Genomic DNA, 25529 nt, shown 5'->3' on the forward strand with positions numbered 1-25529 from the left:
TCTATATATATATATATATATGTAGGAACTATGCTACCATCAACACAACAGTATCTCAGTTATTACGTTAGATCTTTATTGCTGCAACATGTTTTGGTCATACATGACCATCATCAGGCAGGAATACGCATAGTTATCGAAATACCGATATGGATCCTTATCAGTGCAATGCGTCGTATTGAATATTAACATAAAAACTTCGCCTCAGATTGCTGTATAGTTAAAATAGCAAATACATTATTAAAAATATAAAAAAATAGAACTAAAATAAAGGTATACTATATATATACTCTATATATAAAATGTTGGAATATTATTAAAAATATTAGAGGTATATAAGCATATATAAAGTAATATTAAAAGGTATTAAAAACATATGTAGGTAGGTGGGTTAGGGATCTGTATCCCAACTAAATATTTTATATTAAGGGTGTATCCTGCTACAGTGTAGAAGTTGAGTGTGTGTGTGTTGTGTAGGTCTTGTTGCTGAAATTCTACGTAATAAGCCTGGTATGTGAGGCCCAAAAACACATTTTTCAATGATACACAAGTTTGGTGGTATGTGGGCATTTGTTATGGTATTCCCACACTATATGTCATATATATGAAACATGCAATGTGGCATATGTTTCTTGTCTGTGCTGAAATTCTACGTAATAAGCCCAGTATGTGAAACCTAAAGACACATTTTCCAATCTACATCGAACCACCGCACAGTGTAGAACACTGAACGTGTATACCTTCAGATGACCTCTCCCCTCAATTACTCCAAATTAGCGAGTGTTTACTGTATATGATTTTACAGCCCAGAAGATTTTATTCTTCAATGTTAATAAAATGTTACTTTCTTGTTTCAAGAAAATAACTTGCTCACACTGTAACCAGCCAAGTACAGTGTCAGAAATGAGGCCCTGGACTGAGGATATGACAGTGGGTATTGCACAGCTCAGGCTATGCTGACAGTTGTGGATCAATGGTACAATGATTGTTATCAAGGGAAAACTGAAGAGTACCTGCTGCATTAACAATTCCATTATGAATTTCTTCACTTGAAGCCATCCACAATTGAACACGAGACTTTCCAGTGCCTACTTGCTTGCTCTGTGTCATGGATGACTGAATAATAATATGCATGAATTAATTCAGTCACTATATTAAATTGTAACTTATTTGTAAATGATTTTACTATAGTTACTACTGCGTTTTGAAACTACAATCCTGAATTTAGCAGCTGATGTGACAAACATTTGATTTCAGATTCATAGTATGAAGACATTCATGGTTTACATTCTCAGGATGCAGTTTGACGTGTTAAATGAATGTGGATTCAATGTGTTGTGTGTTTAAAAATAACGTTTAATGCAATTGCAATACTTTCAACTACATATTGGTAAGCTCTGTGGGCTCATACATTATTTTTATTCATGGACTGTACCAAAGTTATAAAGTGCTTCTCAATAAAAAGTTATATGTCTGTCTGTCCGTCCATGTTTGGTCTGAATTTTACATTAATAATAACTAATGTTTTTCTGCAAGGTACTGAAGACAGAAAGAGATTCTGACATGATTGGTGAAACATGTTAAAAAGTACCCAAAATTGAACACACAAATGTGGATTCAAACATTAAATCATGGGTATGAAACTTTGTTGCCCTCAGTAGATATGTTGGCAACATGATGAACGTGTAATGTAAAAGAAACTCTGGATCTTGCAAAGTTTATAAAAATGTTACACAGACAGGTGGGACAAAGTTCATTTTATAATTCTAAAAGTCTGTAAAAATGTGAAGTACTGGACCCTTATGTTTACATCATCATCATCATCATCATCACCACCACCACCACCCAGTTAGGCCATCAGGTTGCCGATTTTGGTCTTAGCATTCACACTGGCCTGTATGCTCGGTGGGTTGGTATACTGGTAACACTCTTGACCCATATTCAGGAGGTGCCTGGTTCAAAACTCAGGTGGGGCACCGGCTATAAGTTTTCCATGGTTTTTATCTGTCCTTCCAGGCAAGTGATGGGATAGTGCCTCACTGTTTTGGGAGTCTGTGGTTATCCATGAAGTGGACATGTTGAATAATATTTTATTTAAGCATCCTGTTTCATTAATGTATTTACTTGCATACTATATTTCCATCTGCTTCTCTGTCATGTGTTTCGGCCATACACGGCCATCATCAGGTGAGTGTCTATCTTGCCAAGGCTGTACATTAAAATTTCATATCACGTGATGTTTGTTATTAATTAAAATATATTTACAAATTTTATAAATAAGACAGTAAGTTGAATTTGTGATGGCAATATATACACAAATAAGGACATGTTGAAGCCAGTTCTATATGCATGAAATTTTTCATGTTTACATGAAAGGAAGCCATTTTATATTATTAACCATACAAAAGAAAGTTTCTTACAAAGTTTGTTTACATTTTTAAAATCATTTGCTAAAATAAATTTTACACGTCTTTTTGCGATGTTTCATGTTTTGGTGTGAAATGAGACGTATAATCCACTGAAGTGATATACCCTTGTAAGATTCACAAATATTAGACACGATGATAATAAGGTCTATTCCCTGTGTACAGTCACTTTTCAACAGCCAGTACAATCTGACTTCTTGTTGGTGAAACATGCATCTGAAAGCTAAAAATTACTTGTATTTGTGGAGCCAAACAAGGTAAAGGTAAAGCTATCCATGTAGCAGGCCACTGAGGCCCATAGGGTTGTGAGACGTCGAGGCTTCCACATTTTCTCCAGACATTTGGCTCACAGATGACAGTGAGATCAGCCTTATGCGCCGGCTGCCCTTTACCCCCCTCAGAAGATTCCTGGTACTCATTTCTGTTAAAGGCTGAGTCAAACCCAGGGTCATAGTGCAGTTGGAAGGATTAGATCAATTGAAAAAATCCACCCCATAGGGACTCAATCCTGTGACCTTCCAGCTTGTAGCACAGTGCCTCTACCAACTATGCTATCACGTGCCACCTGGAGCCAAAGAAAATGTTTGTAGTTTACAATATATCAAATTTTGTGAAGTAGAACCCCTCTGAGTGAAGCAGTTGTATGTTTCAGTTGCTGTCTGATATGGGCTCTATCTGTTTCTTTTGATGCACTCTTCTGAACATCCTAACGTATGTCAATGGGACCACATTGTCTGAACATTTTGTTGGGTTATAGCTCATTAAGGTAACATGTTCATATATATATATATATATGAATGACTAATGTTACTTCATAAAAGCAGAGTAGAATTATTATTGTAAAAAACTGCATAATGAATCACTATGAATTGTGATGTTCTGCACATATCAGAAGTCTGTATGAAACTGTGGATGCCTCAGTTTGGATAACTAGGCAGTTAACTGGCTATCCATAGTTACATAAATTTCACAGTAAATGTAGTGTACTGTAGTCAGAAGGGCACATATGCACAGTTCTTTCTTTTGCTTGTAGCATAAGGCCAAAAATTACCCCACAGATATGACATGATCTATTTTTTACATTAATTTAGACAAGGAACAAATTTTGGTTGCGAATGACATTTGTTCCCTCCACCATGTTAATACCTAAATTATATTTCTCTTGTACTGTACTTTTATCAAGGACTCTACAAAGAAACAAACAGGAGTTATGTGGGAGGACTCTATGTAGAATAGTCCCAACACAACAAATAATGACAAAGATTACCAATATTCTGTTTCCGGATTTATGAGAATTACATACTCTCAGAACTCAACTTAAGCCATATTTAGCCATATTTACTACTTGACTGATACTGTAATTCTTCCAAATTATTGATGTTCAAGTAAATTATTATCTTAGCATTGTAAAATTCCTATAGCTTTGAAGCTAATTCAACTCTGCTATACTTTATATTGGTGTTATTAAAATAATAATACTCTGAATTAATTAACTCTTTAAAGCAGAGTGGTAAATATACATACCACCCGTTTTAGCCCACACAGTATATTTATATTTCATATAATTTTCCCATTAAATAAATGATTTTCATTTCATGCATCCTGTTGTGTTATAATATACAATTTCTTTAGTAAAACCATCACAACACAACTATATTAAGGTCAGTGCCTAGTTTGGCTCTGCTACATGTTTCAGCTATTAAAAGCCATCATCAGGCAAATACATGTCTAATATACAGGTATACTCACAAAAACCATTGACTGACTCGATGATGTAAAGCATCACTCGGAGTATTTTATTCTCATTTTATACTATAACTTTTGTTTTATATAGTCTAATTTATTCTATTTTTATGCCAAGTATTTTAATATAATTAATATTATTGTATCCAATTGTACTAGTACTGCAGTTCAGTGGTGTATATATGTTAGACATGTATTTGCCTGATGATGGCTTTTAATAGCTGAAACATGTAGCAGAGCCAAACTTGGCACTGACCTTGATATAGTTCTGTTGTGACGGTTTTAATAAAGAAAGTGTAAACAAACGATTGCATTAAGCAAGCAGATTCTCAACGGTTCTAATGCTATATAATATTGACAATTACTAGGTTTTTGGACTTTGTTCATCATCAGTTTTGGAAACTGGATCTGTTTCTTTCCTCAGGTGAGGGGTGAGAGACATTTACTGATCGGACCCAACAGAGTAGGTGTTTTCCACCTCTCACCTGAGGACAGAAATACGTAAGTCGTACCGAAAGTCATGAGCAACTTTTTTTTTGCATGCAACCTGGGAACAGCAGACGAAAGAGAGTATGGTGGTAGGTGGAACCAGCTGCTGTGTTAACCATGAGTGTCTTGTGACGTCAATAGCTTGCTTCACGTGACCAGTATCACTCCTAACAAAATGGCCGACAACGATATGTCGTTTCGCCAGCGTGCTGTCATCGAATTTCTTGTGAAAGAGGAAATCCCTTCTGCAGAAATTCACTAGAGACTTTAGCATGATTATGGAAGTGTGTGCATGGGTACAAGCAGTGTTTGAAGATGGGTGAAACATTTTAAAGATGGAACACCAGCATCGAAGATGAGCCTCGGAGCGGTCGTCCTCGAACAGCCTCAACTGAACGCAATAAGGAAAGAGTGGATGAGATCATTCAAGATGACAGGTGTGTGACTGTGGGCACAATAGTCTGAAAACTTGGAATAGGGCAAAGTGCAGTACAGGAGATGATTGAAAGCTTGGGCTATAGGAAAGTTTGTGCTCGTTGGGTCCCGCGGTTATTGACTGAAGACCACAAAGGTCAGTGAAAAGCCATCACCTCAGAACTGCTGCAGAGATATTGACACAAAGGCGACAATTTTTTGCCCTGTATTGTGATGGGTGATGAAACCTGGTTCCACCATTTTGAGCCTGAAACGAAACGGCAGAGTATGGAATGGCACCATTTGCATTCTCCATCAAAATAGATAGCAAAGACAGTGCCATCCTCTGTGAAGGTGATGGGCACAGTCTTCTGGGATGCAGAGGGGTTTGTTCTGGACGAATTCCTGGAACCTGGGCAAACCATCAATGCTGCTTGTTATGTCCATACATTGCACAAGCTCTGTTGTGCATTGTGCAATAAACGTCCAGGATCAAACATCATCATCCTGCATGACAACGCTCGCCCCCACACCGCTCGCCCCACATTGGAAGCAATTGCAAAGTTGGGGTGGGAAGTTCTTCCACACCCCTCCTATAGCCCTGATCTGGCACCCTCAGACTACTATCTTTTCGGATTTGTGAAGGATCAGCTGCATGGACAACGTTTTGAGACAAGGGAGGCAATTCAGAAAGCAGTGCATCAGTGTCTTCAGATGACTGGAACGGAATTTTACAGAAGCGGAATTTTCAAACTCCCATAAATGTGTAGAAAGAAGTGGCGATTATGTGGAAAAATAAAGAAAGGTCTGTAGATTGAGATGGTGTATTTGGTTTGTCAATACTAAAGCATGTTACTTTACAAAATATTGTTGCTCAGGACTTTCAGTACGACCCTCATATTTGTGCTCCGTTTTCCAGAACACTGTATTCTTTTGTGTTTTACAGACTACTGGATGATGGACAAAGTCCAAAAACCCAGCAATCCTGATCATTAAGTAGTTGGTCTTTGCAATGTGTTTTATGTGAGGTAGGCAGTGCATTTTTAAATATTATTTTGATGAATTTTAATCAGTAAGGGGTTAACCATCCACAGCTTGATACAAAGTGTAAACAAGATATTTATTATCTTAGCAAACTGATTATTATGGTGTAAAACTAATGTTATAAAAACTGCAGCAAATTTCTTTTTGAGACTATAAAATTCAAAGTTGCTCAGGATCTAAAACAGCACGTCTGCCAATACACAAATTGTTCAATGTTCCTGTCAGTGATATCTTACTGTTATTAATGTAATGCTTTCTCTTCACACAACAAAGTGCTTGATATGCTCAACAACCAATTTATCCTTCCAGCACATCACCCACTAACTTTAAAATGCTTTTCTGGAACGGTGTTCACATAATTAATTTACACACAACACCATATTCCTGCTCTGCATTATAGAAATGCTGTTTTGCAGTGGCATTTAATGTGAGCTCTGATACAGGTTATGGCTGCCATCTTGTCATTATCCTTACACTGATGCTTCTTCTCAGCATCTCTGGCCACTGTCATATGTCTGCTTTCGAAGTTTAGTAATTAGTTTCCTAAGGAACATGAAACATTAAAATTATTTTAGCACAATATGAGGTTTCCATACATGGATCACCATGCTAAGGCTATTCAGACAGAAGTATAAACATGTTTTAAATAATATATAGTAAAAATAACATATTATTACATCAGATATTTTGTACCGTTACTTTTTTGTGTTGTCCAGAACAGCATCATTGAACCCCTGGTCTCAAGAGTGGAAGTTCATATATCCCTTTGAAATAATTCTTATCACAAATTATTCATTTTTGCAAATTATACAGATGACACAAAGACATTTTCATCAGGTAAGACTATTTTTATATTTTTTAAAGCTATGTTTCACAGTGGGTCAGATAATGTCCTTTTGCATCCCTTCACAATGCTTCATATAGCCCCCCCTGTTTCTGAACCCCTGTTCTAGAGCGTGCCATTAGGAATGGAAAAGACATCAAGGAAAGGTTTGACTGCATAATGTTCTTTTTATATGGTGATTGCAATTTTTGAGGTTAAGACATAAGTAAAATATAGAAAATTAGGGGCATTATTTGACAAGACATTAAATTTTTGTTTGAGATAAGTACTGAGAAAACTGAATGTATGAGCATGTCACGAAACCAAAATCTGCAGCAACTTTCATAATTACACATACTGTAATAAGTAATTTGAAGATGATTTCGGATTATCTAAGGGGGCAGGGCAAAGAAACAAGAATCATTTGGAAATTGAGGAAAGAAGCAATCCTTATAGTTATGCCTAAATATCTGGTATTATCTCGTTGGTTCAGAAGCATTAGAAATTTATGAAACATGAACTGTTTTGCATGGTTGCAAAACACATTTTCTTAGTCTGAGGAAGGAACATGATTGCTAATGATACCTTTTGTTTATATAATAAGATCCTAAGGTGCTGATGACAGCCAGTCTGCAACTTGTAAGGTACACATAATGGTGTAGATCCTTCAGTACTCAAGCATAAACTGGATGAATATTTATTTTAGGCTTTTGGAAGTAGGACATGTTTATTGTTGACTGTGAATATTACTTGCATTAATCACTGGGATTATCACTGTTTTAGTGATTGACCCTTTACTTCTGACTTTTTAGTGCTGTCGGTATAGTGACTGACTATGGGCTGGATGTCTGAGAGGTCAGAGTTCGAGTCACAGTAGGGTTAAAAAATTTTTCTTCTCTGTGTCGTCCAGACTAACTCTGGGGCCAAACCAGCCACCTGTCCAGTAGGTACTGGGGAGCTCTTTCATCAGAGGTAAAGCAGCCGGGGCGTGAAGCTGACCACTCACTTCCAACTGGTGCTGAGTTCAAGAAAATATAGATCTATACAGCCACTCCCCCATACATCTTCATGGTATAGTGCTTAATTAGTTAAACACAGGGAAAACTTTACCTTTACTGGATACAACTCATGGAGATCTATCTCTACACGTACCCTGAAATCATACTAACTATATTGGTGACTGAAAAGTACTGTATCTTCAGGGATGTGACATCACGTAGTTTGGTAGAAGTTCACCAATATTTAACCACCAAGAAGTAGGCAGTGAGCCTGACCACGCTCTTTGTTTTCTCTTCACCCATGGAGATGGAAGGAGGATGCTTCCCCAAAACGTTTGTGAAATTCTGTCCAGATTACATGATGACACACCCCAGAAAATAGTACTCTTCATAATACAAATTGTTTGGTCAAATTTTGTTATAAAGTTGTGATTGAACTGTCAAAAAGTAAAGCTATACATATAACAGTCCGTGGAGGCCCATAGTGCTGCAAGACATTGAAGCTCTCACATTTTCTAGGCAATTGGTTCACAGATGGCAGTGAGGTTGTCAGCCTTATGCACCAGCTTCTTTTTATCCTCAGGAAGATGCTTGGTACTCATATCTCTTAGAGGCCGAGTTGACCCCAGGGCCACAGTGAGGCTGGAAGGATTAGGTCAATTGAAAAAATTCAATAACCAACTACACTACTCCATGCCCCCTGAACCGATCAACACATAATACAATTTATATGTAAATGTATAGAATACAGCGAAATGTCATTAAGTTACTTTTCACACATCTCCTCCCTCAGACTGTGATCCGCAGCATGCTTTCTGATAAGTTGTAGAACGCGTCAGATCCTCACCTCAGCAGAACCAACCAGTGGTGCAGACTGGTTCTTCGAGCCAGATAACAGAACTGTAGCCTTCTACAGCCCCAGTCACTGGGATCAGCTAGGGGTGTGGACAGGGGAGGCGGTGAGGGTTGTCCAAAGAGGTGCCCGATCAGCCCCTGACACGTGGACATGTACTTGGACTCCCACAGACACTCGCGTCGGGTCCTGCTAGCTGTCAGGTGTCATGAGAACCTCTGTCGTTGTCATCTCTGGATCTGGGTCTGAGCGTTCCTCTACCACAGTATCAAGCTCCAGCGATGGGAACCCACGGCTCATTGCACGCTCACTTCTCAAGCTCACTGCTCTCGTCCTGCCAGAACCTACTGCAGACAAGTGAATGTACTTACTGTCATTCCAATAACATCCTCACTACCTTTCCTATAGGTGGCCATCCTGTTTGTGTGAATATTATAAAACTTCATTTTCTTATATTGGAATATATCACTGCATGTCTTGACTCGCAGACATACAGAGAAAGGCACAGACTCACACACACACACACACACACACACACAACATGTGAATGTTGGCACATACAGGTGTACACAGAGAGGGCACACATAGATGCAGGCAGACACATAGACTGACATGTACAAAGAAAGACACACAGACGTACACAACAACACTTGTACAAGAACAGGCTACCACACATAAGAACAGAGACACATTGGGGGGGGGGACACATATGCAGAGAAAGTATGCATGCACAGGCAGACACACAAACAACATGTACACAGCCATTAAAAGATAGGCAGACCACCATACACAGACTCATATGCAAACATGATGATCTGGCTCACAGGCATAAATTGATACATTCACATCCACAAACCAACAGACACCCAAACCTACAAACAAACGAACACATAAACAGTCACACACTGAGAAACACATATAAATATGGACAGCAACACGGGGAAAAAACACACACACACAAATATTCATAAGACTGTATGCAGTACTGAACACAGTGTTACACCCTTTCATAGTATGATATTCTTATTATTCTGTCCATTTTACTCAACTTTTTGGAGTTGTCTAGTGCTGGCAGGCAATGCTTACAGTATTACTGTGGACATAAAACAGTGATGTACTGAAGTCTGCTCATAAAATTAATTTACAAGAGGGCTGTAATTTATTTTGATTTTAATTGGGTTACACATTTCACATTCCACCATCCCCCCATGATGACTTCAAGTATAGGGATACATTTCTGTCTCTGAGTGGGCCCCATGCCACTAAGACATTTTAAACCTCAGAATTAGATGGAAATGGGTGGTCAGCATCAAGCTTTGGCTGCTATAGCTCCATGGCCCATTTGACAGGCCCCCAAAAGCCAGTCCTGACAAAGTACTGAAGCGCAATGTTCCTGCCCTTGTCAGGGACACAGGGTTTCTTGGTTTTCCTCAGTCTCCAAACAGATGCACACTTCTTATGCAGCCCTCCCTCTCTGAATTAATAAAAATTAAGCCCCTCTGCTCTAAAGGCCATCAAATTATTTTTCTAAATCATGCATTTCAAGATTAATTCAGAAAACCAATAAAATTCCTGCAGCCCCTGTCTCAAGCCACTGCTTCTAACCATCCTAATGTCTTCACTTTCACATTGACCCTATCAGAAGGGCAAGCGGGCATGGCCTGGGAACCTTATTACAGAATGATACTCCTTCTTTGACACCAAAACAAAATGCCTCGCTTTTCTCCCATGTCTCTTACCGTTCTGCCACTCTTCTAGTATTCTTTCATGCATATTAAGAAAACTGGTATTTTTTGTGCATACTCACCAAGTCTGTGAATGGGACTGAAACGCACCAATGACAGGGCTCCATGATCTGTGTCAAAGTTCCTGCAAACAGAAATACAGGTACATGGCTGATGGGACTGGACAGCCAAGAGAGCCAGCCCCCCTGTTCCCCTCACACGCAGCAGATACATTCTCTGTGCTGCTAGGTTCACAGATTATTTAAATAAGGTCATGGCTTAATCAGTGTACAGCAGTTATGCTAGGAGTATCAAAATTTAGTGTAGGAGACGTTTTGGTAGGTGATTTAGAGCCTTCTTCAGATGAATGTGGTCAATTTTCAGTAAATATAGGATACATTTTTCCCGGTGCTTAATTAATTAAGCACCACACCATGAAGATATGGGGGAGCGGAGGTATGGCTCCGCCATTCTTGACCTCGACACTAGGTGGAGGTGAGTGGTCAGCTTCATGCCCCTGCCTCTATACCCTTATGGAAAGAGCCCCCTATACCCATTGGATAGGAGGTTGCATGGGCTCCAGAACCGGTCTGGACACTGTGAAATGGAGAAAAAAACCTTGCCTCTGCTGAGAATCGAAGCCCTGCCCGTGGCTATACCGACTGAGCTATCTCTACTCTTATTATAATGGCATGGTTTTATTGTTTTATGTCAATCATTATTGACGGCACTCAGATTCAAACTCAAAATACACTTGTACTTGTACAAAGACATATGCATTCAGTGTGACCAACTGATGCTCTTTGTGATGGGTACATAAGCATGCAGTACTGAGGCCAACTACAGTATATATACGTGTATACAGAGTGTTCCATGAGGTCATAATATCGGTCATTGTAAACAAAAATAGTGTATATGTATATGTGTCCTATCCCGAACGGTTCCCGAGGTACACCTATTTCACTTTACAGTTCCAAAATTGTTGGTAAGAAAGAGACGTTACATACTGTTTCTAATATTGAATTATTCCAGGGACTAAGTTAGTACAGTTATCGTCAATATCAATGCATTTTGCAACTTGTGTTAGGACAGCATATCAGCATATTCGGCATTTTTCGCAACACTCCTACAGTGTCACTATCAACAGTCAGAACGGCCAACTGACGCTTCACATGCGGGAGGGAAGGGCAACATTGGGCACCAAATCCGAACTCATGTACAGTAAAATAGCTGTATCTTGGAAACCGTTCAGAATAGGACACATGCATATGCACTTCTTTTCTTTGAATAGCCGATACTGTGACTTCCCAGAATATTGACCTTTGCTCCTGGGTTATTTAATGATGCTTTCAGCATCGAGACTGCAAAGCATCAGATGCTGGGACCACTGATGAATTTGACAGGATGCCGAAGGGAGCGGTAGTGACCTACATGAGTTGCTGGATAAGTTAGAACCACGACAGCCAGGATGGCCGCTGACCTAGCAGATATTCGAATCTTCTGAACACTATTCTGGAGCGCTACATTTAGACCATTTGTTCCTTTCGAGCCTAAAGAGAAAGGAGAGAAAATGAACGACGAAGTTAGTGAGAAACGCCATATTGTCGTATTTACAAGATGGAGAATTTCTGGATCTCAGTGTTCTCTTTCAACGTCTGCTCCTTTTTCTGGTATAGACAAATTGAGGGATAAGGTAAAATTTTGGGAAGTGAACACGATAAAACGATGGGAAATTGACTGTTTTTTGGTTGTATAGTAGAAGAAAGAAGTTTAAGATGCTCTTTAATGCATTAGGGCGAAGTTTTCATAATAACACTGGGGAAGGGATGCATGTAAATCATTGAAGTGAAAAGTGGAATTTGTGAAAGAACTCAGAACTTGCTCTGGACAAATTTCATCTGAATATTTACAAACTGAATTCCTATCGACAAATGGGAGGAATATCTCCAAAGAACGGATAAAGATCACATTCTAAAAGAAGACAAAGGAGATGTGAGAAGATAAAGAAGGAGATGGACAGAATAATATGTGAGGGCATAGCAGGATACTCCTGAGGATTGGAATCCTCAGAGTGAAGAAAAAGGACAACAACAACTTCCTGCCTCACGCCAATCCCGCTGTGTCCACATTACAGTGACATATCCGTTAATGCAAATTGGGGAAATTATTTCTGTTTATTGTGGGAATAAAAATATATGCAATATATGGGTACAATGTACAATTTTCTCATTTTTATAACGGCCGGTATATATAGTTACCACTATGTTCTCGAAGGGCCGATCGCAGTGGCCGCGCGTTCTAAGGCAGGAACTGTCTTCACCCGCTCAAACACTGGGATCGTGGGTTCAAATCCCACTGGAGGCATGGATGTCTGTAGGTGTTTATTCTATGTTCTGTGTTATTCTGCGGCTTTGCGACGGGCTGATCCCCCGTCCAAGGAGTCCTACCGACTCTATAGGATTTAGAAACTGGAAAACGACGAAGGTCCAACAAAGCGCTGTAGAGCCATAGAGAGATAGATATATAGATATTTTTGAAGAGTTGATTCAGTTTTCCTGTTCTGAGACGTACAGCTCTGGTCATCAGATATGTTCAAGGTTCCCACGCAACACAAATACCTAGAGACTTAGACATTATCAAGCAAAAACTTCACTGATAATTTCAAATCCAATATACACAGACCGCCATATTGATTGCAAGTCTGCTATATCAGGGAAAGTCATGTTTCGAAAATTCAGTAAATACAGAGAAAATAAGAAAGAAAAGTCCTACCAGTCCTACCGTGATCAATGCCAACTGCTTCACATGTCTCCTTGCAATCTCAACAGACAAACACAAAAAAGTTATGAAGTAAATTTGGTAATGGAATTTAACGGCTAATGATGCAACAAACGCCAGCCTATTAATAACCAAACAATGCTGTCAAAATTGTGTAAATTAATATTGTTACTTTAACATGTGACAATATAAATTCCTACAAGTAGAATGTTTGTATAATTTTTACCTCTTCACTAAATATCTGACTTTTCCAGGTTTTCCAGCTGTGTGGGAACCCTGAAATTGGAGAACAACACAATTTTTACACTGCATATACAAACATTCTGTCTTCCTGTACAACAAATTATATCTTCATTTGTATACGGACCTAATTTTTGTATCCAGTCACGAAAAAATGTGACTCTGTCACATTTGAGAGTCAACAAGCAAATTCTTCTTTTCAGCCAACACAGAACACGGACAATTCGTTTAATTTTGCAGGTAGATCAGTCGAGTGGAGTCAAGTCGAATCGACTCGAATGGAGTGACGTCTAGCAAATTCGAATGCAGCAGAATGGAATTGAATGCAGTCGAATGAAGTGAAGTCTAGTGAATTCGAATGGTGTAGACTGGAATCGAATTCAGTCGAAAGTAATGAAGTTACTGAATTAGAATGTAGCAGAACAGACTCGAATCTAGTCGAATGGATCGACGTCGAATGGAATGAACTCTAGTGAATTCGAATGGAGCACGATGAAATCAAATCTAGTCGAATTGAATGAACTCTAGTGAATTCGAATGGAATCGAATCTAGTCGAATGGAGTGAAATCTAGTGAATTCCAATGGAGCAGAATGAAAGCGAATATAGTCGAATGGCGTGAAGTCTACTGAATTCGAACGGAGCAGAATGGAATCGAATCTAGTCTAATGGAATGAAATCTAATCGAGTCGAGATGAGAGGGGTCAAATGGGGTGGACATGTTCTAGCGCTAGGAACAGTTTTAAACCCCTTCATATTTCCCTCTCCCCCCTCTCTCAGTCCGTGTAACGACCGAAGATTCTTGGTTCGATTCCCTGCAAGGGCAAGGGAATCGTTTCCTCCTCAACACTGTCCAGACACGATCTAGGGCCCATCCAGTCTCCTATCCAATGGGTACTTGGGTGAAGGTTCTGGACGGGTAAAACGGAAGGAGCATGAAGCTGAGCACTCACCTCCCCCATAATTCTTCATGGCGTGGCGTTTAATTATATCAGAGGAGAAGCTTTGACTTTATCTTACCTCTCGGAAGAGTTCATACTGTACACGGTTCTCTGCCTCTGTGGTATCTCCATGAGATTCAGTTCGTTTCGGCTCTGCAGTCTGACAGACTTGCGGAAAGTCAACATTAATATGCAGAGAGATGAAATGTAAATGCAAAAAACATAGTCGGGAATATGTAAACAAACGTGTAACAGAAATGATGAGGCCTTTAGTTTCAACAAGAGAGAGAGAGAGAACTTGTAAGAAATCGAATGTACTCGTATACTCTCGCGTGTCTTCTTAATGATCTTCCTTCAAACTTCTGGTATATACTTGCAATTCCAGGAACGTGTTGTTACAGTTTCTTGAAATTATAGTAGTTCGGGTCCGTTACATGGCTCAGAGTTAGGAACTGGCTTCACATCACGGAGTCTCTAATTCAATCCCTGGTAACTCCATGTTGTGAGATTCATGGTGCCAGTCCAGAAGGGTTTTCTCCGAGCTCCTTCAGTTTTCTCCTCTGTTATCTCAAGGCCACCATTGGTCCATATTCATCTACCACCGGCCCCTCCCACCCCGAGATGCGCGATAGCGCTGACGAGGTAGCACATTGTCACATTCTCGGCCCCCAAACCTCCACTGGTTACAGAGTAAGGGTGTCGGGATGTAAAGCTACGTACGCTGCACTACGCATACTCGCCTTCATATGAACTAACAGCAAAGAGAACTATCCTGATGGAAATGTTTCTCAGTACCTCCAACTAATGGGATAGTACCTTCAAATTAGGCCCTCACGGTTTACTTCCATGCATTATCAACTATCGTTCGATCGATTTTAGCGTCGCTAATTGAATGAGAAAAACAGATCGGCTTTTGTTTTGTTGCTGAGTTCCGCTTGGCTGTGGGCTCAAACAACAAGATGGAGGCGGGGGAGGGCTGCACTTGAAAGATTCGGTGTTCAGATCTTACTTGTAACTGGAAATCCTGAGATATTTTGTCTTTCCTCAGTCCCTCCTGGCAAATTACTCGATATAACCTCAAACTAGGCAACACCACGTCCTTGTGTATTCTTTCAAGTTCATTACATAGTCATTACTTCATCATTCAAAGCTAAAAACAGAAAAAGAAACTCCGTTGTCAGTAGTCCGTAAGCGAATTATACCAACCGATCGACCGCCGCTTGTCGGCGAAGTTAGTGCCAACTTCAGCTAATAGAGGGTGTCGCGTGGTCAGTACAACGAATTTCGGTTTACTAAACCGATGCCGCTATTTCCTTCAAATAGCTCCTCAATTATCCTCACGAGGCTGAATGGACCCCGTTCCAGACCCACCACTTCTCAGAAAATCTTGTAGTGCCGGGAATCGAACCCGGACCTCTGGATCTGACTAACAAATGACAGACTTGACCTCTCGTCAGAGAGGACCCCCCAAATGGACAGGACAGTAACTTTCATATAAGGAAAAAAGAATCTGGTCAAGGGCCCCAACCGGGGCTCGACACCAAGAAAGACAGACAGACTGACTGACTGACCGTCAGTCGCAATGTGACTTGGACTTGGACTAGACGAAAAGAGGAGTTTCAAATCTGAGACAGTAAAATATGGTCACAAGTCCCAAGGGACTCGGACCCGAGAAAGACTGCGCTGGCAAAGGCCAGCAGCATATACAAAAGAGAGACCTGTCCTCTCGTCAGAGAGAGCGCCCCACAAAAACAAGGCCGCAACTGTCAAACAGTAATAAATATCTGGTCATGAGACCTAGGTGGGGCTCGACACCAAGACTTACTGACTGAATGACCGTCAGTCGCAATGTGACTTTGACTTTGACTTGACTAGATCAGACCAGTGCCCGTGTGGAGGCGGGTTCGAATACCTCCACCGTGACCCTGCGAGTCGTAGGAGGCGACGAAAAGGGAAGTCTCAAATCTGAGACAGTAAAATATGGTCACAAGTCCCAAGGGACTCGGACCCGAGAAAGACTGCGCTGGCAAAGGCCAACAGCATATACAAAGGGCAGACCCGTCCTCTCGTCAGAGAGGACGCCCCACAAAAACAAGACCGTAACTGTCAAACAGTAATAAAAATCTGGGTGTAAGCCCCAGATGGGTGCTTTATACCGAGAGAGACTGGCCGACCGACCGTCGGTCGTAACATGAGACTCAGAGCAGACAGTGGAATTGAGTTGACAGTTGAGTTCTAGAAGTTGCCGAGAGCAGCTGAAGTTTGTGTTTGACCTTGGAAGAGTAGTCAATCTTCAGTTTGGCCTCGACTATAGCAGAAGCAGAAATTGTGATCCTGAAACTGAGGATGATAACTGCACTGGCAAGTGCAGAGATTGGCCAATAAACATTCGCCAAATCCTAGGCCTGCGTGAATTTATTTGTTGCGTCACATAGGCAACACGCGACAATATTATCCTCCCAACTAAGCAAAGTTCTAGTAATCTATTCTTAATTTCTTCAGTTTTTCCTAAAGAAATTTCGTATGAAATTCTTACCCATTCATGCTACATGTCCTGCCCATATAATGTTCATTGATTCGACAATTTTTAGTAATATTTAGAGCATACAAAATTATGAAGCTCCGTGCAGAGATTTGAATCTGCAACCCGACACAGTCTAAACAGCGAACAGTTCCTTGCGTGGTGCACTTGTGAAATGCCGCAGATACTCCGGCGGCGGAGAATTACGTACCCTGTTCGTCTCCTCGCACGTTCCCGCGCCAACTTCGCACGTCGCCTGAGGCAGCAAATCACCAGCAGGGCCAGCAGGGGGAAGCCCAGGATGCAGGACACTATGGGAATCACGACAGACTCCGGGGAAACTGCCACAGAAAGCAACATGACTACATTCACTCTGAAAACAGATTATATTAGAACATTACAAACCACACGGAACAAGGAGAAACAAACAATTATAATCATTAGATCTGTTTCCATCCTCAGGTGAAAATTTGGGAAGGCACGTTCTCAGTTGGATCCGTTAGAAAGACCCAATTTGTATAAATATTTTCGAGGGAATTGTTACACACACACACACACACACATACTGTCACGTGTAGTGTGTGTGACTATAGACGGGGTTTGGAATGGCGAACAGATGTATTGACCACTTAACTACAAATAACTATAATAGCACTATCGCTATTCCACACTTTGCAGTTCACTAGAGCCACAGTCTAGTGTTCTCAGTGTGGTACTAGACGTTTCCAGGTAACTGACCTAACAATGGTTATTCCTCTGCCTCTGACTCCCCATAGAGAACTGACTCTAAATTGATTAGACTTCAGAGTCAGAGTCACTTCACGACTGGCGGGTTACCACCGGTCAGTTCGTCTTGGCGACAAGCCCCTTGAGAATGACGATCAGTTATTTTATTTTCCAAATAAACACTTGCGGTTATAGTCCTTATGTAACATCCTCTCTGATGAGAGGACGGGTCTGTCGTTTACAACTGCTGCTGGTCCTCGCCAGCGAATTCTATCTTAGTTCCGAGTCCCGTGGAAGTCAAGAACACATTTTACTCTCTCCCCTCAAATAGTTAAAAAAGTCAAAGTCACATTGCGACTGACGGCCAGTCAGTCAGTCAGTCTTGGTGTGTTCCCAACCTCGTGTTATGACCTATTGGCACGGACCACGTATAAAACACAGTTCTTCCATTGTTATAGTCCAGCTGTTGCAGTATTAAGAATTTGTTGCCTAACAATGGGAACGTGTTTACAGAGTTGTTGCCCAGAAACGTCCTTGGTGTATCCGCGTGTTTCTTCGATATTGTTTACCCCGTCGTTGCCTATTAATGGTCACATATATCCGTATAACTAATCCGCTTTTCATCCGTCATGCCACAATGCGTAACGGGACGCTATGTGGTTTCGAGTCTTGAAATCAGCCTCCAGTTCACGACTTCCCTCAAGCTTCTGTAAATCTGACGTCACCGTCGCGCTGTCTGACGCTGGAGGTGGGGGCAATTCCCTGACCGCCCCTTAGGGGCAGAACCATTTACTTTCTGCCTTGGGGTCTTGGCCTCCTTACAACACCAAGCTCCACGGGGAGATGTTCTTACATGTCTCTTTGTGGACGTGGACACTGGGAGGTCATGGCAAGTTCGTTCTGATCGGCTGTCTCTGTAGTTTATTTAACGACGCTGCTCCGTAATTGCCACCAAATAACGTCGGATGACAAGAGTGAACAGTGAACTGGAAAGGAAGCGTCACTGGCTTAGCTTAAGGTATTACGCATGCAGGGGAGTTGAACTGAGGAAAAACAACGAAATAACTCAGTATATTCGGTGCACCGGCCGAGATTCAAACCGGAAAGCTATGGAATAAAAGACCGAAACTTGCTCGGTGCCGCTAATTTCATTCCATTTCCACGGTACGTAAAAAAATTTGAAAGGATTACGGAGAGTTTATTACACGTCCATAAGTTAATGAATCCCATGGGATTAACTCTCTCTTGAGAGACTGAGCGCTGCTCATATACTAAAAAAGATTATCAGGATATTACGGAACCCAAAGTTTCATTACCATGTTCACTGGTCCCTATCCTAAGCCACATTAATCTAATACCATGTCATACTAAGACGGAGAGTCAGTAAATAGGCCACAGACGGTTTTAAAACGTAAAAAAAAAAAAAAAATGAGATTCGGACGTGAAAATGAATCATTTCTCGGCGGTTGCCATGTTGACTACTGAAACAAGCCTCTGAACATACGCATGCGCGTCTGCTACCTAGACTCTGATGCAGCTGGACTGTGCTGCTACCTAGTGAAACACACAAAGAACCTATTACGTCCATTACAGCTGTTTTACTTCACTTACCCTCCCTCGTATCTCTCTAAGATCCATCTTAATATTATCATCACCTACGTCTAGTTCTTCCTAGATGTCCCTTTCCTCCACAACTTCTAACAGTATGTACGCGCTTATCCTCTCCCTGTGCCTGCTGCGTGCATTGACGATCTCATCTTCCTTGGTTTGATAATTTTCAAAATATTTGGAGCTGATCAGATCGGCTGCGCTGTCTAAAGCACGAAATTTCTTCACCAGACATGGATGTCTGTCTGCCTTTATTCTATGTTTAAGTTCCGTGTAGACAGCAGCCTTGCGTCGGGCTGATCCCCCGTCCAAGGTGTCCTACCGAATGCCTGTTAGTTTCATAATTTCAAGGGGGTGCACGTGGTAGCGAAGTTGGGCTACGGACCATGCTAGAAGCCGGAAGTTTGAGGGTTCGATTCCAAATGAAGTGACTGGATTTTTTAATTGAGCCAACCCTTCCAGCCGCACTATGGCCCTGGGGTCGACTCAGCCTCTAACAGAAATGAGTACCCGGAATCTTCCTGGGGAGTAAAGGGTGATCGGTGCGTATAGCTGACCTCACCGCCATCTATGAGCCGATTGCCTAGAAGATGTGGGAGCCTCCTATGGGCCTCCACGGCCTGTTACGGGAACAGTTTTAATTTTTAATAATAAGAAGTGGATAAATTGGAGCAACTGTAGGGGCCTTGAGTACGCGACAGATAGAAACCTCACTGTGTGAACAGACAAACAATGAGGAATGCCCATTAGACTGTGGAAGGCTCGCACCTGAGGGCACAAGGCTTGAGGTTGGTAGTCAGGAGGGTGATGTTAAGGGCTCGGTAAAAAAAAACGAATTTGAAAGGGTTTACAGTAAATACATACTGACACTATTTTCACGCCTTGGTTACGAAGCAACACAGAGCGCCTTTTACGTAAATCGTGTCTATCTGTCGCGTGTCTCTTACTGGATAAAACCGTCCGACAGACTTATTCTTAATTCCATCCATCTACAGCCCTTTGTTGGGCCTTGGCCACTTTTTCAGTTTTTTGATCTTTTTACACGGTAGGACTCCTTGGACGGGGGATCAGCCAGGCCGCAAGGCAGGTACCTGCACGCACAGGACAGCACAGACATCCATACCTCAAGTGGGATTGGAACCCACGATCCCAGTGTTTGAGCGGGGGAAGATCGTTCATGACTTAGACCGTGCGGCCGGCCACGGTGATCGGCCGAGGCAATAAACTGCCTTTCAAAATATCAATTTACACAGCGAATCCCTGGAACTAAGCCCTAGTTTCCTCTAGTATGGCTTTTTCACTTGATTGGAAAAGCAGGTAATTACTTTGAAGCACTGAGCGTAAATTCGTTCTAAAGCAAAAAGAAACAGAGAAGATAAAGCGCAAAACGGACGGAGACAGAAAAATAAGCGTTTTTCTTCTCCCAATATCACAAAATGTATCCGTTTGTTTTCTTTCATCTGAACTGAATAAAATCAGAATGAGTTTTGTAATTAAATTGAAACCGAAACGCACTTCAAACATATACACAAGCGCGTGTGTGTGTGTGAGAGAGAGACAGATAGAAAGAGAAGAGGAAGTGGAGGGGAAGCAATGAGAGACATTAAATTTTAAGGGGGAAATGACAGAAAGGCTGTGGATCTGGAGGTTCCTAGGCAGTGCTCACTCGTCCTTCTGGTAGTGACAGATTTGGCAGATGTTATATAAGGTAAAGTGGTGGGAAGTGGAGATTTTGTGGTTATGCGACAGAGAAAATACGGTTTGCAGGTTTTTCATTTAAATATAAGTAAATTTTTAAAATTAACGTTGGCAGCATTATGTTAGACGATATTTAGATTCTAGAGGATTCTTAATTACTGGCTTTTTGGACTTTGTCCAGCTACCGATATTCTAAAAACGCAAAATTCATACAATTTTTACCTCTCTTTCTGTCGTAGTTTCAGGCATGTGTTTGCTTCATCACAATTTTCATTGCATATTGTCCAGTTACCTCCCTCTGACGAAGCACGCCTCAGTATTTAAAACACCTCTGCATGTGAGACACATCTAAAGAAATATTTCTGAATAACTAATGCGACAATGGCAAAATGATTTACAAGAAAAACCGTGGTAGGATTATCTTCAGTAAATTAACATCAAGGACAGTGATATGAGGGAAACAAACATGCACATTTGGTAAAGCGGTTTACTTCAGTGGAGTACATATATAATTACTTCTTCAAAAGTCTGCTATGCTCATTGTGATCAAACACGAAAAGCGATACACAAATAATAACGTGACATGCAGGGCCCGTAAATGATTACTAATCCCATGTGGAGGCGGGGTCGAGTGCTTCCACCGTAGCCCTGCGATTCATAGGAGTCGACTTAAAGGGAACCTAGTGCCTGGGGGCATAACTGGTTCACCCTGTTCCTGGGGGGTCTCGAATCTGAAACAGTAAAATGCGGTCATGAGTCCTGCGGGGCTCGGGCCTGAGAATGAATGCGCTGGCGAGGGCCAGCAGCAATTGTAAAAGACATACCCATCCTCTCGTCAGAGAGAGCGCCCCACATCAACAAACCCGCAACTGTCTGACAGCAATAGAAATCGGGTCATAAGCCCCAGATGGGTGCGCTATTCCAAGACAGACTGACCGACCTAATCCTTCCAGCCGCACTATGTCCCTGAGGTCGACTCAGCCTCTAACAGAAATGAGTACTAGGAAGCTTCTGGTCGGCGTGTAAGGCTGACAACCTCACCGCCATCTATGTGAGCTGACTGTATATAAAATGTGGGAGCGCCGACGTCTCAGAAACCTATGGGTTTTCACGGTCTGTTACAAGGACACAACCTGAGATGGCGAGCTATAAATTTCACTTTCAATTGTGTTGGTTTTCCATTCAGTAAACCTTCAGGCCTAACCATTGCCGAGATATTATAAGCAGGACGGTTTGGAGCAATGAATCTGTTGCGAGACGGTCGCCAGCCGGTAAGAACGTGTGTGCGGAAGCATAGAACATTGTTGAGAACCGTCACCAGGCAACGACTGGTGAATAAAAGGCAAAATGTGAATACATTGTGTGACCTATAGTGATTTGTAAAGTGTTGTTACGAGTTATATAAGTGCGCAGTAAATCCGATTACAAACCAAATCCCGTCTGTAGTCACTCATACACGTGACAACATTATACAAGTTGTACCTAAGTGCAGAGCACAAGGCGAAGCGACTGAGGACGTTGCCTGACTTTGTTTCCTTTTTTGTTCAGTAGGGATCTTAAAATTCGTACGGGCACAATTTCACAATACTGTCATGTGTATGAGTGATTATAGACGGAGTTTTGATTTGGTAATTGGATTTAAACCATTTACAGATTTTAACTACAAGTAATTAAGGGCTGTCGCTGATTCACACACACTCAGCAATTCATTATAGCACGTACTTATTCTTCTCAGTCTGAAATTTCTTCACTAGTCGTTGCCTGGTAACGGCTTTCAACGATGGATGTTTCACTTCATCTAGGTTCCCGAACTATCCCCGTGCCTCAGCTACCAGCTTCTCACAGCAAAAGCTCTCAACAACTGTACCGCAGCGGTTCTCAAACCAACTCACTCCACTTCACTCTACTCAACTGCACCAATTGTCACTAGGTTTCCTGCTTATAACATCTAGGCACGGACCGCACAGCAAACACCGTTCCTCTGTTGCTGTATCCACTGTTGCGTGAGCAGCCATCGGCGAAGACCGCGCAGAAGACACCGTTTTCCGGCCAGTCCATTGACGCTTGTTAGGAATCTGCTCCCAGCAACGGCCGCTGTTTACAGAGTCTTACTAGGGACCAGATTTCAATGCAAATGCATATTTCTTTCTTGCAACTAGAAAGTATGCTCGTTTGGATATATGTATGAATTACTACTTTTCTTAAATTTTGGACATGGTTTGATGATGCATATAAATGCATATTTTGCCTGTTTTATGAATAAGCATCATATTTCCTTTTTAAAATGTTTATCATATATATTTTTTAATTTTATGTTCAAATTTTCAATCATGGTAGTGTGTATACAATTTTTTTTCTTTCCATATTAGAATATGTTGCATATTTGACTCAATATTTCGTCATGATTCAAGTTCTGATCCAATACCCAGGACGGGATTTCCCCGATTCCTCTACTCCAGTGGTTCTCAAACTGTGGGGCGCGACCCGGGGGGGCCGAAGGGCTTGAAAGGGGGCGCAGCATACTTTCCTGCAGATAAAAATTAAAACTGCCCTAAATAAATTAGAAAAGTAACAAAAAATAAAAATACGCATAGAAAAACTTTTGATAAGTACAGGCTTTAGCCTGTACTTTAGCTTTTAGCCTCTTACCAGGTTTCTCATAGAATTGCTAAATGCAAGAAACCACACACAATTGCAGAAACACTGATTTTACCAGCAGTGATTGACATAGTATCAACAATGTTGGGTGACTCTTCTGCTCAACAATTGAAAAATATCCCCCTCTCTAATGACACAGTTTGTAGAATAATTTAAGATATTTCTAACGATTTACGTCAGCATTTCATTGAGAAGTTGCGTAACAAGTGCTTTGCACTTCAAGTGGAAGAAGTGACTGATATTCATAAAGATGCTCATTTGATTGCGTATGTTCGTTTTGTTGATGAGTGTAATACACAAGAGGAATTGTTTTTCTGTGAGCCTATCTTGAAAACGGCAACAGCTCAAAGCCTTTTCGACATGACTGATGTTTTCTTTAATGAAAATGAGATATCATGGGATAAGTGCACTGGCATATGTACAGATGGAGCTCGTTCAATGTCTGGAGTCCGTGCTGGATTACAAGCAAAAATTAAAGCTGTTGTTCCCGAAGCAGCATGGACTCACTGTATGATATATCGGGAGCCTCTGGCAGCTAAAGAACTCAGGCCACCGTTCATGAAGCGCTGCAGACGGTTGTACAAACCGTCAATGTTATCAAGACAAATCCTCTGAAGTCTAGACTTTTTAAAATGCTGTGTGAGGAAATGGGTGCCGAACACACTGCTCTGTTGTTTTTTAGTGATGCTCGATGGCTTTCAAGAGGCAAGGTATTAAAGAGAATGTTTTAGCTGAGGCATGAGGTGTTCTGTTTTTGAATGGGAAAAATCACTCACTGGCAGACAGTTTCAGCAACAAGGATCTTTTTATTGAAAACGGCTTATTTCACAGATATATTTGAGAAACTAAATATCCTCAACACTTAACTTCAAGGGAATGAGGCAACTGTGCTTTCTTGGAATGACAAAGTGAAGGCATTCATGAGAAAATTAGAGCTCTGGAGAAACAGTATGGAAAGTGACAGGCTAGACATGTTCCCTACTCTAGTGTCAATGGTACAAGACACTGATCATCCAGTGCTTCCAATGGACATAAAAGGCTGACTACTTCATAATCTCATAATGTTGAAAGTTCATTTCGAGAAATACTTTTGCAATGATTTTGATGAATTTAATTGGATTAAAATCCATTCAAAAATGCTGCTGAGCCATCATCTCTGAATGTAAGTGAAAAAGAACAACTCATCGATCTCACTAGTGATACTTCATTAAAAAGTAAATTTAAGGAATTATCTTTACTGGAGTTCTGGATACATATTGGCAAGGAATTCCCAACTTTGAGCCAAAAAACACTGAAGATCCTGATCCCTTTCGCAACAACTTACTTATGCGAGACAGGCTTTTCTGCTTTGGTAGCTATAAAGTCAAAGTATCGTTCAAGGCTAAATATTGCTAAAGAAGTTAGAGTGGCAATTTCTGATATTACACCACGTTTTGATAAACTTTGTTCTCAAAAGCAGGCCCATCCATCACACTGAACTTTGACATTTAAATGTTTGATTTTCTTTGCAGAAAAAATTAAACACTTTTTAGTTAAATATCGTTTCATTTCGATACATATTTCTGTTAAATGTAAGTGTAAAAACTAATTTTTATTGTAGACATAATATTGTGATACTTTAATTTTGAATAAAAAACTGCTAAATAGTATGTAGAAAAACACAAAATAAACTGAATAAAACGTCAGACATTCTATTTTGATAAAAAAAGCAGGCTGGGTGCCTGAGAGTATTTTTTCTTCTCAGGGGGGGCTCAGAGGTAAAAAGTTTGAGAACCACTGCTCTTCTCGTAACTTGGCTCATCCGCGTACCATCAAAGTGGCCGTGAAGAGACTAGTCGGAATCGTC

At 41.0% G+C, this 25529-nt stretch overlaps 1 protein-coding gene across 3 annotated transcripts in view; it reads right to left on the minus strand.

The window, feature by feature from the left end:
- Positions 1-5896: 5896 nt before the first annotated feature.
- The window catches only part of LOC111867873, an 81774-nt gene continuing 62141 nt past the window's right edge, over positions 5897-25529 (minus strand). For all 3 annotated transcript variants that reach the window (XM_033752846.1, XM_033752845.1, XM_033752844.1), the window contains exons 3-6: positions 17205-17334; positions 10598-10659; positions 8785-9137; positions 5897-6659 (exon numbers count right to left, since the gene is read on the minus strand). In XM_033752846.1, the coding sequence (XP_033608737.1) occupies positions 8983-9137; positions 10598-10659; positions 17205-17334 (347 nt within the window). In that variant the 3' untranslated portion in view covers positions 5897-6659; positions 8785-8982. The remainder of the gene's footprint in view (positions 6660-8784; positions 9138-10597; positions 10660-17204; positions 17335-25529) is intronic.

The sequence above is a fragment of the Cryptotermes secundus genome, unplaced genomic scaffold, assembly GCF_002891405.2.
Source record: "Cryptotermes secundus unplaced genomic scaffold, Csec_1.0 scaffold91, whole genome shotgun sequence".
NCBI classification, from domain to species: Eukaryota; Metazoa; Arthropoda; class Insecta; order Blattodea; family Kalotermitidae; genus Cryptotermes; species Cryptotermes secundus.